At 33.4% G+C, this 18,037-nt stretch overlaps 1 protein-coding gene across 1 annotated transcript in view; it reads right to left on the reverse strand.

Moving 5' to 3' along the window:
* The window catches only part of NCAM2 (neural cell adhesion molecule 2), a 305,254-nt gene that overhangs the window by 124,662 nt on the left and 162,555 nt on the right, over window positions 1-18,037 (reverse strand). Inside the window, exons 4-7 of the mRNA XM_056329648.1 lie at window positions 17,438-17,581; window positions 11,779-11,916; window positions 5,777-5,894; window positions 355-515 (exon numbers count right to left, since the gene is read on the reverse strand). Of these exons, the coding sequence (XP_056185623.1) occupies window positions 355-515; window positions 5,777-5,894; window positions 11,779-11,916; window positions 17,438-17,581 (561 nt within the window). The remainder of the gene's footprint in view (window positions 1-354; window positions 516-5,776; window positions 5,895-11,778; window positions 11,917-17,437; window positions 17,582-18,037) is intronic.

The raw sequence follows: 18,037 nt of genomic DNA on the forward strand, positions 1-18,037 counted from the left end.
AATGTAGTTTTCCCCTGTCAGAATTTTCTTCTCTTTTTCTTCCTGCTTTTCTTTAAAGCAGCCAACTTTTAAAGGAAAAGCAGAGTGAATTAAAATTAACAATTTAACACTCCATTGTACTGTATCTGAATAGTAGAAAAGCAAATGCCACAGACAGCCTTTTCAAAATTAAATTCAGGTGTAAAGGTTAAAGTAGCCAGCCGGGATGAAAAGGCTGTAAAATTATACAGTGGTTTGCTGCACCAGTAGACAACTAGCAGAAATACTGTTCCACTGAAATTTGTGAATTATCACCTCAGTTTCCTACTGTTTACATTTAAAAAGGGAGGATGGAACATACTATGCAGTACTTACCAAAAACTTGAAGGAATGTTTGTTTTTTATCATTTCCTGCTTTGTTTTTAACATTACAGATATAAGGACCTGCATCAATATTTTTTATATCTCTTATTGTTAGTTCTGTATTGCTTCTTCTCAGCATATATTTTTCATTTTCTTCAATAAGTTTACCATTCCTTAAAAAAAAAGAACAATGGAGAAATCAACTGGTAGGTTCCAAACTCTGAAACAATGCGCTATGGAGGCATCAATATGTTGAAAATAATATTTGAGGGAAGAGAATGTTATTATGCTAGCCTCAAAAATGCATTGACCCACGTGATATAAATTGGCAGCATGTATTGAAGGGAGCTGATTTTAGCATAACAAAAATTGTTCTGCAGGATCACGGTGTTTTTTCTTAAGAATAATTATATGTGCACAAAGAAAAAATTCTTAACTGCATTTTGATGTTCAAGACCCCAGCTTTACAATTTTGTTGTGAGGTTCTAAGGTATATGCATATTAAAAATATTATATTATCTTTATTCCTAAATGATCAATATTGACTTAATGTTAAAAACATTCTTGTGACTAGAACTCTAACATATGGCTTACACTTAAGGAAGGATAGAAGGAGCAGGTTAGACAAATACAGTCTTGTACGTGATAAACATTTTAAAGTGTATTTTCTAAATGTAACTATTGCAGTTCACATTAGTAACCAGGTACCAACTTATAAAAAAATACATTACATACATGTAGAGCCTATTGGCACATAAAGAACTCTTCCAAATTATTTCCACTCGGTTGTTGTTGGCTAGCCACAACTTAGTAAGCAGGCATGTCTCCAGAAGTTAGAATGAGTTCTGACCAGATGGTACAGATATAATAAAACCTGTGAACAATTTTGAGGGCTGATTGAGGCTTGACTGGTCCATGTGAGCACCTTGGCATACGCAGTTTTCAAAAGAGCTCCTTTCTTCAAGATTGCATTTTATTTTATTTTTTTAATTTCTTCTGCTTAGTTTGCTGTAGGCTTGTTTTGGTCTTATTTCTGTTGAGTCATCAGCAACCCCTTCTAATAAGCACCTACATATAACTTGCTTGATTTTCATAAGCATTGGTAATCCTGCTGACAAGGCCAACTTTTGAAAACAACCTATTTATAAAATGAAACCAATATGTATTACTATTCAATATGCCTAGTTTTGGACTTGAACAACACTGTTTTTTACCACCTTCTCAGATAATGCTACCAGCTATATATATTTAATATTTTCTGACGTATTATTTTCCTTAAAAGTGAGAATACTACTTCTTTCTTGGTAACATTTATATCTATTAACAGGATTCCCCGGGCATCTATATAGCCAGCATTTCAGTAACATTTATGTAAATAACTCTAATCCACATAGCTGTCCGTTCAAGACATTATTGTGATTTTTGTTAATCTCCTTTCCAAAGCAAAAATGGAAATTTTTTTGCAGAACAGAAAAGGTCTAATTTTCCACATAAGTAGTTTCACAAAAACAATCTAGTGATTTCTGTTAGGAAACAAAAATCTATATCCAAAGTCAGAAGTATTTTACAAATGCCTGTTATCACAAACTTCACCTGTATCTATGACTATTTCTAAGCAGAAATGAGATTATGACTGTTTCCTTGGACACTGTAGTGAAGAGGAAAGGTTCAGATTGATGTCGATATTGGAGAACAGGAAAACATTAATAACATTAAAAGCAGGTTACTTCTTTTTTTCAGATAACTCTAAGTCCTGTCAGTAAAGATAATAGATTGATCCAGCTAAACTTTACTAGTTTAAATTATCTCCACATAAGTAAACAATCATCGTGTTTTCAGTAAAACCATACACGTAAGTAGATTTCCAGTTCCTGACCTGTACATATGGACCTTTATCTTTCAGTCCTGGCTAATGTAATTGTATTAGTGTATTGCCTCTCTGAAGGTTATGCTTTACACTAATGTAATATCAGCTTCAATAGAGATATCAGTTAAGTCGTAAAAGAATTAGATTCTCTGGGTCTATGAAATACCAACAAAGAACATATGGATATTAAATAGAGCAGCAACTAAATCTTGCTGACCTTTTTGCTTGACCAGTTTTTTCAAAGTGACTAATTTGTAAGTGAAGTAATGCTTTTTTTTTCTTCTTTTTTTTTTTTTAAAAGATTGACACTTAAGTGTAGACACCTTAATTTTAAATTGACAAAATCTCAACATTGCCAGCACCTGGAAATGAAAAGGGTCAACATAAAAGGTTAAAGCTTTACTACATTATCTACTGTCTTAGAGTTTAAGACTTGAAATTACTCTTCTGTCCAGCATCTTGCTTACAGTCAACACAGAGGAACATATAAGATACCTCAACAGTACTGTCATTTTGGTTTAAAAATACAGCCATTTTTCATGCTCAAGCTGAAGTTGACCTGTTAAATCAGTTCACTGGAAACCAAAAAGGAAATGAGAGAAAATAAGATCAGGATAAATTATTTTTTATTTGACTAAAATATCAGTGTATTTTAAGGAATGTAAGACTACATAATGATAGATCCAAATAACGCAGGCCTGGCTAAAGAAACTTCAATACAGGGAATGAGAGAATAATTGGTGCCAGAGCCAATTTTAAAGGGCAACATAGACATGAGAACACTGAACTGTGTATAAAACTGGTCTTTAATCTTACTGAAACATCTCAACAGGTATGGATATACTTTCTATAACATATAATGAAAAACATCCAGCAGAACTGAGTAGAAATCATTCCCACCCTGTTTATCAGAACTTTTTCTTCAGCTCTCCAGAATTCTCTGTGTACTTTTGAATGTTTTACAAAGGAAACATTTTTCTCTGTTATAAAAGTTTGCATCTCTCTAGACTTTTTCTCTTAGCATAGCTATGCATTCAGAAAACAGACTTCCAATAAGTCACTCCATTATACCTGCCCATTTTACAAATGGTTAACCTGAGGCAAATTAAACAAAATGACTGAACTCACATAGATAAACTGTGCAGTTGGGAATAAAACTGAACACGATTCCCACAGCTTGCTGTAACCAAAAGTCATAATCCTTGCAAAATCAGCATTAGTGCTTAATGAAATTCAAGAATTCCACTTGTTTATTTAAAAAGCATAAAACTGAAGTTAGTATCAGCTTACATTCAACATCAAAAAATAAACTAAACAGGATGAAATTGGGAATATGACACCTTAGCCATTAATGCTGATAGATGGTTTCAATTAGGTTCTCAATGGATGACAATCATATTAATAATAGATACATCAGTTTTCATAGACATTCCTACCATGGACAATGCTTTTTAGATTTTTCTCAAAATCAAGGATTATGTTGATCTAGTTTTCCTACATTCAGTCTAATTGTTAAAGAAAAAGTATCTGAAGTATTCTAGAAAACTAGGGACTTTGTCTTGACATATTTGCAAGGTAAGTCCAAGGACAAGAAGAAGGTATTAGCTGACTGAATCTTTTTAACTGGCTACCTATATGTGAGTGAAAAGTGACCTGAACAGTTCGGGACAGAAATTTCAGGAATTTGACACAGAAAATTAGCACTGAAAACCAGAATTTAGAATCAAGTTTGCTTTCTCTAGAAAAAATAGTTTAGTTCCTCCCATCTTTTTTCCCCTGCTTGCGTATTAATAATTAGATTCTGTCATAGAGACCGGGGCCTTTTCCAGCTACTGCTTTACAATCTCTCACTGCCAGCAAATAAAAAAGCAAGCATTTTCCATTGTCAAGAATTTGTGGCCTAATGAGACAAAATAAAAAGAGAATGAAGGGGGGGCGGGGGAAGAACAAACCGCCCCAAAAACAGGGAAGAGAGGCACATAATCCAATATTACTCGCTATGAGATGGTTCCGTAAATAGGAACAGAAAAGAAGCTTATGCATTTAAGATTCAGTATCCAGTACACAAGCCTGTGAAGCTTTTGTAAAAACTTCATCAAGATATTTAATGAATGGTTTAACAAGTCAGTCGGTTGCCTCAGGGGCTGACAAACCAAAGGAAAATCCTTCAGTAAGTTCTTATCAGTAGACATAGTGATAAGCATGCCTCCAAGACACAGCCTAAGTACATAGTGTAATATTTATAAAATATTAGAAAAAGCCCACAACTATAATCAGAGATATCACAAACTGTGGAAATTTATGCTTTCTTTCTTAATAATGTACAACATTAATGCTGGTTGCCTTACAACAAGGCGATTTAGGATACCAAATTACAGACAACTCTTATTAATTCTGGCCAGGTAAGGCAGACTTTGTAAAAAATTACTTACTTTGAATTTAGCAGCAGTTCTTTAATTTGGGCTCTACATATTTTGGTTTTCTTCATTCTCCTTTTCATTAAATTTTGAATTCTAAGTCACATTAAGGAATTAACATTGTATTCTAATTATTTACATCTCCTGAGATCCATATTGCACATGAGAAAAATTTAAATCCATATTTAACTTATGGCATGTTAAGATAACGGTGTCAAGTCAAAGGAAGCTAACATTTAAAATGAATCTAACATTGTTCAGATTGCAAAGGAAATGAAAATCTGTTGTATGTCCCTTTTAAAAATACAATGACCTTTTAATTTGCCTGAAATAATATAAGAAGATGCGCATTTTTCAGGTCTAAAACAGAAATGTGCACTGATATGAAGTATCTGAGATACCTTATATCCCAGGACTGATGCATATCTTTGTTAAAATAGAATATAGAGTGGATGGATATTAAAACTTTTACGAATGTTATATGGTGTTCCCAAATGACATAACTATACTATGTTTATTTCATTGACATCATAAAAAAAACACACACAAACTTAAAAGCAGTTCCATTTTCAAAACATACTACACTTTAAAAATTACGTAATATACCCTTGAAATTTATTCAATGAAAACACTCTGATGTCCTAGGGGTGTCTAAAGCCATACCTCCTGAATGTCATTGAAATGGAGTTAGGGTTAGAATCTATTTTTACAGATGGGGAAAATACTATCTTTGTTATCAGTGTTGCTGAACTGTATTGATTATTTATTCATTGCATAAATGCAGCATGTTTTTACCTGATGAATTTGTGTGCAAAAGTTGAGACCTTTGCTTGTATTGCTTTTGAGACATGAATTCATTGTTTCAGCTTTATTTGTTTCTGCTCAAATAGGAGGATATCATATCAATATAATATTTTAGTTACCTTTTACATTTATCTCACTTGCTGGTGACCTGAGTGCAATTCAGTTTGTGTGAGTTCATTCACTCATTAACGCTGAATCTAGCTTTAGACATTATAACAGAATTGGAGAGCAAATGCTTTTAAAATTCAGTTAAGAAATGAAGGTTGCATAGCTTAATAGACTGTGATAGAAAATCATGACGCATTAAAGCAATGTGTTATGATGTGTAGACTTCAACTGAACTTACCTATACCAACTGATTTCAGGTGGAGGTGATCCAGTGGCTCTGCAGAACAAAGTTATTGCTTCTCCCCGATCTGCAGTGGCATTAAAGGACTTCTGTAGCAGAGTAATTGCAGGGGGAACTGAAAAATAAAACATTATGTCCTATTACTGAAAAACTAAATTGTTTCATGTGTTTCTTGAGAAATTTAAAGCACAGGATAGGATCCTTTACTAATTTTGGAATTTATGGTTACACTTAGGGATCAATTTACACTTGTAACCTGTAACACATGTTACATGAATCACTATTACTAGATTTTTAATATTATCAGGACATTTATAAACTTTTTTCCCCCCTCAATAGAATAAATTTTTAAAAGCTTTTTTCAGCACTCCTTCAATTTTCTTACAGAAAATTTTTAAGTGACTGAAGTTATACCTAGCATGTGTAAGACACAACGGAGTTATGATGGGCACTAATTTACCTATCTCAAATGAAAATATCTCTCTAGTCTTTTTTCTCTTTCATTCGATTATAAAGCTAACATGCAAATATGTACTTATGTCAGACAGTCCTTTTTAAAACAGGTGTCAGTATGTAGTAGTCGATTATGTGTATTTAATTCTCTTTACTGAACTCCTGCATATTTCCTGGGCAGGAGTCTCACCAGCTTCAAAAGGTGAAATGTGATAGAACCCAATGGAAACAATCTATTTTTGGAAATTGTATTTCCAGAAATTGTAATTGTGGTCTGAGAATGACATATTTTGTCTGTTCTTGATGGGATGAAGTTATGACTAAAATTGTAACAGTTTGCAGGGAACTTCTATCCAGCAGGAAAAAAGGAAAAAAAAAAAAAAAAAGCAATAGGATTTAAGACAAAACAACTCAAACGCTGATATTTAACATCTCTGCTCATATGGTAATTTTAAGACAGCTATCCCTAACATGTTTCCATTAACTATCAAACAAATAGACAAATAAAAACAATCCCAGCAGACTGGAAGAGGATACATGGTAAAGAAGGAATGTCAGGGAAAGTGAAAGGAAAGGGAAAAGAAGATTAGATCTTCAGAACTATACGTCTCAGCAAAAACATCCTGTCATCAGAATGACTCAGTTTTTAGCTTGAACTTTCACTAGAGAAAAGAAGAAAAAACAGGCAACCCCAATGTATTTGCTTTTGGCTTCCCTTTGTACTTCTGCACAAACTCTTCCCACAACCGTTGAGAAACAACTTCATTTGCTTTGCACCAAATATTTCAGTTTTAATCAGAAGTCTTTCCACCTTCTGAACCTTAAATATATAAAATTATTTTGAATGTAATGTACCAGAATTACCAATGATCAGTAAGTAAATGTTGTTATGTACTTCTGTGTTTCACAGATCACTTCTTTCCTCTCTGAAATTGCATGGGACATTACCCAGAATACAAAACAGTTCTGTTGTGCAACAACAACTTATCCATCTTTCACGAAAAAAGGTCACTTATAAAGCATTTAATACATTTTAGCCATTTTGCAATGCATTCTAACGTCTAGGCCTGGAAAAATACTCGGTAACATGAGAAGGTGAAACAATTCTTTGCCAGAAGTAGCAGGTTCTTTGCTGCTCACAACTAACTGCAGGACTGTGAAATGCAGCACATTACTGAAGTGCTTCAATATTCAAAGAGTTACTGCAATAACAACAAAATGAAATATTATTTCTTCTTTTCAAAAGTCAAATTTTGTTTTTCTCATCATTCTTTCTGGGAAAAGATCTGTTTTTCTTTGGTTTTGTTCTTGTATGTATGTAGGATGGAACTAAAGCGTGAACCTAAAAGAGGAAAAGCCAAATCTGTACTGGCAAGTCTCTCACATTTCACACTTACAGCAAAGTGGCACAATCCAGTCACATTTAGAGTGAAAACAATTTTTTCATTAATGTCAGTTGAGATCAGGATGTCTATTCCATTTATGGAACTGCCCAGACAGTGAAGAAAACTTAAAGAAATAAATCAACAAGACCACTGGGGGTGGGGATTGGAGGGGGGGGGGGGGGAAGAGAAAAATAAGCAGGTTTTTTTTCAGGAAGACTGGAATTATTTTGTTCTATTTTACATTAACCACCTTTTTTTCAAAAAACAAAGCAAACCAAAACATCTTGCCATTTAGACCACACTGTAAATACCAGCAGTGAAAAAATGCTATATAAATTTCAGTGTTGCTAGTAGAAAAAGATACCTAAACACTAGATTTCATAGAGATATTCCAACTCAAGTTTATTTCAAGTTATTACCCATTATACCCCCAATATTCCATAAATTAAAAACTACATTTCATATATCAAGCTTTGTTACAAGATTTTAATTATTTTAAAATCTGCATTCTGTTCAGATATAATTTTTGAAGCATTTTACCAAAAAAACCCTATATTATAACAAACAGCAAGCTAAAACTAAAGATGTTTTCTAAAATATACTTATGTTGCTTTCACAGATTTTTATGTTAAGTATGTTTCACATATAATTTCTTCCCTATCTGAAATTTCCTGGGCTACAGATTGGATATGGAAATACCATGTCCCCAGAACAACGCATCTCCAAATTCATGGACTGATAATCTAGGGAAATGTATTTTAACACTTCCTTTTCAAATTTACTCAGCTTTCATCTTTTCCATAAGTTGGTAGCGAGAGGATTTCTGCTTCATTTCCAGGCCTTCACCGTCAAACTCTTCACCACAGAATCCCAGTCTTGCAACACTAACCAGAACACTGTGCTTTCAAAATAGTTTCTTTTACACTTTATAGTTTTTAAAACTATGTGCATGTGACTTGAGTCATAACTGCGGCTATGGTCAGCTAGTTTTGAACCTGGTATATAAAAGAACATACTCTACTACAGTCTGACAGAAATGTTACCCATTTCATTTCTACTTCCTGTTATTTACATCTTTCTCAGGAGTGAATTAGCCAATATTGTATCAATCAGCTTAGCGGCCAGGCACAGTAGAGAATGGAAGAAATATTTTCAAGACACATACCATTGTCTTCTCTAATTCCTTCTCTTCAAAATGAAATACATCTCTACAACATTAACTTTATGTGTAGATGTAAGTGACCACTATGTTCAACTATTTAATCATTTTATTCTTGTGGTTGCAAGGTCAACCCTTCATTTTATAGTAATAGTTCTAGTGGTGGTTCATTTTTCTTGCCTCCACATACCAGAAGAAACCATTCTGTAGGCAAGTATCATCCACATGGGCAGAAACGACTCATTTATGTCCAAAATGGCCCAAGAGGGAATTTATATCTTGTTCTTAAATATGAGATTTATGTTTCATACTAGATTTAATTTTCTCCTCCTCTTGAGAGGATTTGATCTCATACCATCTACCTGTGAGAAAGTGGTCTTCATTACTTTGTTTTAAGGTTGGGGTGCTCTCAACCTCTCAAAATGTTTTTCTGCTCTCTCTCTCCTCCCTCTTTAGATGGACAGAGGCAAGGAAACAGTACTGAATGAAGTTCTTGTTCACAGAAGAGGTGACCTTAGTTCAAATCTTTGTCCTGAATCAGAGCATGTATGGGTCACCTGCAGCATGGATAACACTCTATCTAGAGGGCAATGAGTAAAAAGATAGCTAATATCTTTCTTCTTTAATTAAAACTTTGTCACTGTCCTTGCAAAAGGGAATCCAGGATTTCGCACAGTTGTACCATAGCTTACATTTTTGAGTGAAGTACATATAAGCATTGGAATACATCATATTTGCAGAAGTATAAACAATATCAACTCTTGCTCTATAATAAAGAAGATATTTGAAAAGCAACATACTCATATACTATTTGCAGAAGAGAAACATCATACATGGAGAATTCTTCCACTCTCAAAATAAATCAGCAAAGCTACACCACCAGCCCCTATATTCCTCCTGAGAATATATTTCTACTGTAAACCCTAAATACAAGTGTAAAGAGCAAAGACTAATAATATTAATTTAATTATTAATATAATAATTCTCTATAGTCTCCTCTCCCTACAACTGTCACAAAACCTTTAAAATTTTAAGCCTTGAAAGTATGCATTCTGTGGTGTGTCAGCTTTCCTATAATATTCCTATTTCTATGTTCTTTAGCTGTGGTTTATCCAGCTTTGGAGACCTTGTATACTTCTTACTATGTGTTTGTATAGATCTTAGATCTTTCTGTAGATTCTGTAGGCACTATTGTAATACAAGTAAATAAACAGTAAATTTCTAACTTTTAATAGTTTCTACATACAAACACTATCATGATAACTTTTTATACTAAGCTTTGATTATCCTCCTAAGCCAATATTATTGCTTACTTTTTTGGAAAAAGAATACATGGTGGAAATACAGCTAAGTAGCTTTTAGTGACCTACAGACTGCTCCATTGCTCCTTTTTCCCCATTTTCTTTTCTGAATCAAATTCATTCATAGGTTTTCCTTTTCTCCAAAGAGTACTACGATTTTTCTTTCTTTCAGATTTTTAATATTGCTCTAAAAGCCTTCTTGGGCCAAATTTAATACATTCAGCTTTTTATATTAAAACATATTTATTCCTATAAATCAAGCAGAAAACAGCTCTTAATTGATACCACTCTACATGAGCAGCCACGTCAGAATCAGTTAGCAACTCCTGCTCCCAACTCTGTGAACTGAAGTCTAGAGGTAAAGAGAGTGTTAGCATTCTTGTCTAGAGTCATAATAAACATATGAAGAAGCAAATTTGTGGATATAAACCACCAATAGGTGATGTGAAGTCAGACTATAGCTGCAATCTGACATTTTAGGTTAAAGTAGGCTCCCTCTCATCTCAACTGAATCAGATAGAAATGCAAGGTGTTCAGAATGTAGGTTCATAACCACGTACATAAATAGCAGCAGAAGAAAATGTCACTGAGGATTTAAAATACTATCAGATGTGCTGTTGGAACTGTGCATAACCAGGACTCAAGGTAACACAGCACCACAATGCACAGAGAGGAAAGCAATTTGTTGGGGGAGCTTCACAGTACATAGAACATGTACTGTTATATTCTATCACAATACGTAGGATAATCACCCATTTCCTTGCCACTGTCTGTATACTATCTACAATAATATAAAAATTCTGTTTCAAAGTTTGCTGCTTGACTATAAGGATTAAATAACACTTGTGTCAGAATCTGATCTTTGTCCTGAAATTAATGGAAAATTCAACTTACATAATAACTTTTGTAAACTGAGGTTTGCCAAGAAGGACCAGTCAAGGACAAAGCATCTAAACTCAGAACCTAATAAGCCTGATGGAAGCAGTTTAATTGAAAAACAACATTAAACAGAAAGCTTAGATTAAAAATTCCCTTTATGAACTGTGTCCTTTCCAGACAATATATGAAGAGAGATTTATTTTTCAACAGGTCAACCCTGAATTTATGAGGGAGGTTGAGCTAAACGTTCCATATTGTCTTAAACCATTCATATTCCATCTTAGGGTTGTATTATAAACCAATAAAATATATAATGCCACTTTTCAGATAACTTGTTATGTATTTTACTCCTCATAAAAATAAAATGTTAAAAATCTATACATAATACTGTTAATCTTAGTAAAATACATGATGCTTTTTGGACAGTTAAAATATGTAAATGCAATGAAGGCAAATAACTATGAAAAATCAAGTGTGGATTTTTAACAAATGACAAAACACTGAAAAACAAAGGGTGAACTGAAGTACTATATATTATAATCTGAAACTCATTTGTTGCAGTGATTATTTTGTGAATGATTAAAAACAATAATCCAGGTTTTACATAAATATATACTGATATTATGAAATGCAATTAATTGTACTTACACAGTATAGATTTTTTTTCAAGTATTAAACAAATACATTTGTAGGAAAACAATACTAAACAGACATGACAACTATATTAACTAGTTTAATCAGGATACTTATAGAAGCTGATATATTTTAAAATAGACTATGATAATAAAGTAAGAAGTCAATTCAATAACTTTTACTCCTTACCATTCACAATAACAATTATATCCCGAAAGTCAATTTCTCCTCTTGCTTCCACTCTTCCTTCACATCTGTATACTCCTTCATCACTTTTATTGATGTTAAGAATTTGGAGATTATTGTTTGCTAATACTGCAAATCGATCTAGAAAGGCAAGTAAGAGATCAAGTACTGTTAGTAAACCAAGACATGAGGAATGCTAACTTAATGAGTTATATTTATGTACTGTCTCCGTACAATCAGAATGCTCATTGGCAAAACATTTCTCAGTTTAAAAGTAAAATCTCAGCTGATAAATTTGGTTTTTTCCTACTCCAAAATATATTGCTGTTTCCTAAAATTCAGTATGGATTTTTCATCCATAACTTCCTACTTACTTTGAGGAGTCATTGAATGTAAGTTAAATTTATGAATTGTTGCAAAATGAGTGGAATATTCATTAACACCTACACAGAATATCAAACAGATTAAAGAAATGGAAAAAAGATAAATCAAGCAATTTATAACAGAATAAGTCAGAATATGTGTCTTCCCTCTCTCATCTAAATTAACCAACTGTCTTTGTGCCCATTTTGCAGCTTATGCTTAATCTTTTCTCAGCTTCCTTGCCTTCTTTCCTTCCTCCTGTTTCTTTGCTCATTCACTATTACTCAGTTTTGAGTAATATAATAATAACAATGAGGGTATTTCTCATTATTGCACTCTGATTTGATTGGTAATAAATCAAATTATTTTTTCATGAAGCAAGTTTTCCCTGTGAAGGTAATTAGGGAATGATCTCTCTCCCTGCCCTCATTTTGACCCATGAGGCTTCCATTGTATTTTCCCTCCTCTGTCCAGTTGAGGTGGAGGAGTGGAGAGTGGCTTTGGTGGGCACCTGGCATCCAGCCAGAGTCAACCCACCACACCTGTTGCGAAGGGTAAGTGAGAGAGTGGCTGGGTGGGTGCCTGGAAACTGGCCAAGGTCAATCCACCATAACTAGTCAATATTAATGGAGTCTTTGGAGAAGAATTACTTCCTGCAATTCACCACACTTAGTTTTTTAAGAACCTGTGTACATGTTATTCAGCGGTCTTTCTTGTTCTATTTGCGCTAGTGTCATCCTTTCAGTATTGAAGGATGATGAGATTTACTAGTTTTCAGTTTTAACTAGCAACCAAGTGTCATTTTTTCACTTTGCTTTCCATTTTGATTCTGCTAGATTTTTAAAGTGTGCTAGATTTCTCATGACACAACACTGATATTGAAAAACAGTGATAAACAACACTTGGTAGAAAAGCTTTTATGTAGTCATAAAGTTAAGAGTCTATTCATAGAAGATATATATGCACATACATATTTACTAACAAAACAGCTTTTTATGCCTTGTCAGTTCTGTTTTGTTACCAAGAACTCTTTCAGAAAATTAAGAACGAAATGAAAAAAGAAAATGTAATTATGCTTCACCTGACAGAGTTTTAAAGGAAATCAATAACCTCAGCACTTTTACGCTAATTGTGTCTAGTTTATTAAAGTCATGCTTGAACATTAATTCCATTTCACACACTACCACATACAAATTATATAATATTTTTCTTTCCTGTGCCTACACAATTCCCAGAGAGCTATGCTTCAATATGTTTTGGAAAGGTGATATGTAGCCCCTCTTTAAGCATTGGTAACCTTTCTTTTTTGTGGTATTTTTTTGTTGTTAACATAAATATTTAATGTGTGAGGTGAACGAGAGGACTGGAGATCACCTTTATTGCTTTAAAATGCTGAAAAAGTAAGTTTCATTTAGTAACAGGAAACAAAAACTGTAGATGTTGAATGGCTATCTTTTAAACTTTTTAAGAATAACATAATGAATACAGCAGAGAGATTCTCATAAGTAGGTATAGCAGAAGAAAAAGATTTTGGGTCTTTTTCTGCCACTAATACTGTCTACATAGAGACAAAATTAATGTGCCTTGTATTTTAAGGCAACTTAAAAAATGAAATATGAATTGAATGTGTGACTTTAGAAACCATTGCTCTCCATGTTTTATCCTTTGGTAGGTTTGTGAAAGAACAGTTCACACTGCTGTAAAAATGCTACTAAGTATACGATTATATTCTTCTCATTCAACAGGAATCAATTGTGCGTAGACCAGCTAGGTCAACAAATGCACTGCAATCTTGACAGACACAGGTTAGATCTGGGTGGACTCATATATACTATGGAACACTCAGGAGGTTCAGAGCAGTGGAATAAACTAGTAATACAACATGATTCACAGGAAAGCTATGCAGACATAAAGTTCACTGTCCTGTGGATACCCTAATAAAAACTGTGTCCTATACTAAACAGATTACAGTTGGTGGATGTGGACAATGACGGGGTACTACACTCCTCCTGTTGGTCACTCTGTTTCTGGACTCAACTCATTCAACTTCAAATGCCTAATTTAGCACAGCTGCACCATCTTCCCCTTCAGTCAAATCAAATGTTAAGCGGTATGGAGGGCAAGAGGGATTGCCTATATTTTTTCAGTGCTTCATAATCAGAGCTTGAGGAAAAAAAATGTAATAGTATTACATAATTAAGAGCATGAAATAACAGAATATATCAAAGCATACAGAAAACATGAAGGATGCACCAGTCCCCAATATTTTCTATCCAGTTTTACACAAGATACTATTTTCTACATGAATTATAGTTACATAACACACATATGCTATATTTATAGAAAACTGCTAATCTGATAGCGGAATTCTCACATACCTTAATGATTTGAGCAGCAACACAATAAAACATGCATATTTATACAGATAGTAGGCAATATATATATGTAGCATATTTGTACTAACTGGGGCAGTTATCCTACTTCTAAAGTCAACACCAACCATAAACTAATATAAAAATGTCTGTACACACAATTTCTACATTTGCTTTAAGCAATGTAGAATGAGTTGCATTTAATGTCCTTTGAAGCCCTAGTATTGTGTAATTGCAAATTATTGCAAATAATTGCAAATAACTGCAAATAAATTGCAAAGCAAAACACTCACAACTCCACATAAGATCTGATGAATGAAAACAAGCCCATTCACTTTCAGAGCTAGCAAAATGTCCCTAAGTCTCTTACAATGGAATTATGAGTCATAACAATTCAGCTGTAGATAACAAAAAAGAAAACCTTAGAACATTTCAAGGAAATGATGCTTTATATATTGCCCTATTAAATCTTAAGGAATGCAAGACCAGAAAGACTTTTGGAGGTCACTGTTCACCTAGGATTGTTGTGTTCTTTTCTTTTAGCAAGGAATGATGGACAGCCACTCCCACAGTTTCTTTCTTACTTTCTTCATAGAACTGAAAAGAGCATATAAATCCTAGGATGATCTACCAGTAGAGCAGATAAGGTTTTGGGAACATTCAAAATTAATTCATAATGGTGATAGGCTATTTCACCTATGGCTATTTCAGCTACGGGCCTACTACACAGGAAAAATCTTTTAAATCTTCACTTCTGATTTTGAGCACAGGCGTTCTGGGAGAAGAAATCAATCTTATGTTCAAATGGAACATACAAACATAGATACTAGCAACTGTCAAGAATTTGCAAAGCTGAAATAGTCAAAAGTCTGTGCTGCAAAAATCCTACTAGTTGTAACATATACAACAGAATGGGCAAGAATATAACAGAAAAGCCATGAAATTAAAGTAATGCCATTATCTCATGTCTTCCTACTATGCCAGTGCTAAATGCTTAAAATTGAAGCTGCTTTCTCATAATCCTAAAAAACCTGCAACATACAATTCAGTTTGCATATGAAATTATTCAGTATTTTAGCTTACTATGAACTAAAACCCAACAAGAATATTAGTTACTTCTTTTTTAATAGGCACCATATAAAATATGACAGACAAATCTGATGCTACTTAATTTTAAATTATGTGAATAGGTTATAGGAACTGATCCTTTATTGGAAATTTTTAAGCTGGAAATTTAATAAAAAATAGAGTCTTTTTATTTCACAAGGCATGAGAAAAGATTCTTAACTGTAAGACTTTGGGTATTATCTTTTTCCACCTGCATTATAAACCCATATAGACATAACCAAAACTCAGAAAGATCACAATGTCCTATTTTTACATGATTGAAAAGGTCACTTCCTCCCAAGCATAACTGAGATCTTATTTGGGTACTGCTCTAGATCAGAACATAAGGAAAGTATATTGTTTAAATTAAAACCGGTTTCTGTTTTCATACCTTGTCACATTTCAAGCATTTTGAGAGAAAATGGTGAAAAAGACAAATTTACACATTGAAATTTAACATCTCAGAGTGTTACAAAATTATTTTGAGAAAGAAATAAAATGTTGCATTATTTCCATTGCTAACCCTACATCAGCCAGATTGTTTGGAAAAACAAATAAAATGCCAATTAAAAAAAAAAAAAGAAAGAGAGAGTTCCTGAGGCAGTTTTTCTTTTTCAAGCTCTGAGCTGCATCCTGGAAAAAGACTTTTTGCTAAATAGCCAAATTTTGTTTTGTCTTCAGAGTTCTTATTTGTCAAAATCTTCTGTGTATTACCTGCACTCATTATTTATTTACATGTATCAAAATTTCAACTAATTTTTTCTAAGGGTAGAAGTTTGCTGTATCTTCTTTATGTCTAGATGACAGAAAGGATAGGAAATACTAAATAAGAAAGTTTATTTAAATTTTCCTTTCAAAATGGAGAGGAGTTTGAGTCCAGAAACATCAAACAAGCTTATTTTTTCCACACCAACTGCTCCATATTTATGTGATGTCGTAAGAGACTAAATATAACTTTTCATTTTCACTTTAAATAAAAAATAATATCTAATTTCAAAAGAACAATAATTTTAAGTGCATACACTGCAACCTTAACTTTTAGTACACGCAGAGATAAAGACTGATGAGAAGGTGGATCAGCTGGTTCATCAACAATGTTAGTTTCGTTTCCAGAGAAAACATGGAAAGTCTTGTTTTCCATAAAGGCAAAGACAACTATTGAGACAGCACTGAAAAAATGGTTCACAGTATTTGAGGGTGTAAATCAAATAAATTCTATATGCCTAATTAATTGTCTCTCTACAGGCTTAAAACTTGCATAGGGGGAAGATGAGATCCATCTTCGCCTGACTTTATCAGTCTAGCTTTTAGGGTATCTAGCCTAAGCAGATCACCTATATCTCTGTTGCTTGTAACTCAAAGGGTAACTTACACTCATACAAATAAACTCTCACAATAGTGCAAAAAATCTATTGACCTGGAATTCTCTGAGCTACTGTGCAAGTATACCAAAGTCAATGAAGTGTTTGGTCAGTGTCATAGCTTTGCATGCACATTGAAGTTTGTCTGTGTATGTTATAAAAATGTATTAAACTCCTACATACATGGCAGTCCAGGAAGAGTTCCTGTGAAGGAGCTCCCAGCAATCTTTTGTCACTTTGACCCTCATGTTACATCTAGACAGAATTCCCAATTAGAAAAAATGATACATGAAGGAAACCATTGCATATGGATTCTCTATAGACTACAGAACCTGGTTAAATTCTACTAAGGTGATGGGCTAATCAAAATCCTCCACTATAAATGTGATTAGTCTTCTTTTACAATATATTTTAATATTAATTAGAATGTATAACTTAAAGAGTTACCAAAATACTAACTGTCAGCAATAGTTGTGACTTCCTCATTCCTATACAACCAGCTGACAATGGGAGCAGGTGAACTAGTAACGCGGCAAACAACTTCTGCATCTTCTCCCTGTCTGAACTCTTGTGGAGATATTATGTCTCGGAAAGTGAGCTTTTCTGAAAAGGAAGAAAACAGAATACAGTAAGAGTTACCAGTTCACTTAGCATTAAAATTATATGTGACACCAATTTAGGTAAACTGACTATTAAGCCTTCTCATTGTGACAATACAGAATTATTTATATAATATAATTTTCCCAGGTAAGACTCAAATGGTCTTGGACCATTTACAATCATTTTGCATTATGAAAATCTTTGCTTTATTTATATAAATTAGGCATGTTTTAGAAATACATTTTTCAGTGTTTTCAGTCTTCCAGAGCCCAGTTTTGAAACTCTATTTGTTTAGAGGTTTATATATTCAGGTTAATAGTACATTTTCTGTCTTGTGTGTTTTATACCTCATGATCTTATTATTGAATTAAAACCTCATTTTTTTATTCCATCAAAATCATCCAGATTATTTGGGAAAGTCTAATTAAAAAGGTGGAATTTTAGCTTCACTGACTATGA

Source organism: Falco biarmicus, chromosome 2, assembly GCF_023638135.1.
Source record: "Falco biarmicus isolate bFalBia1 chromosome 2, bFalBia1.pri, whole genome shotgun sequence".
NCBI classification, from domain to species: domain Eukaryota; kingdom Metazoa; phylum Chordata; class Aves; order Falconiformes; family Falconidae; genus Falco; species Falco biarmicus.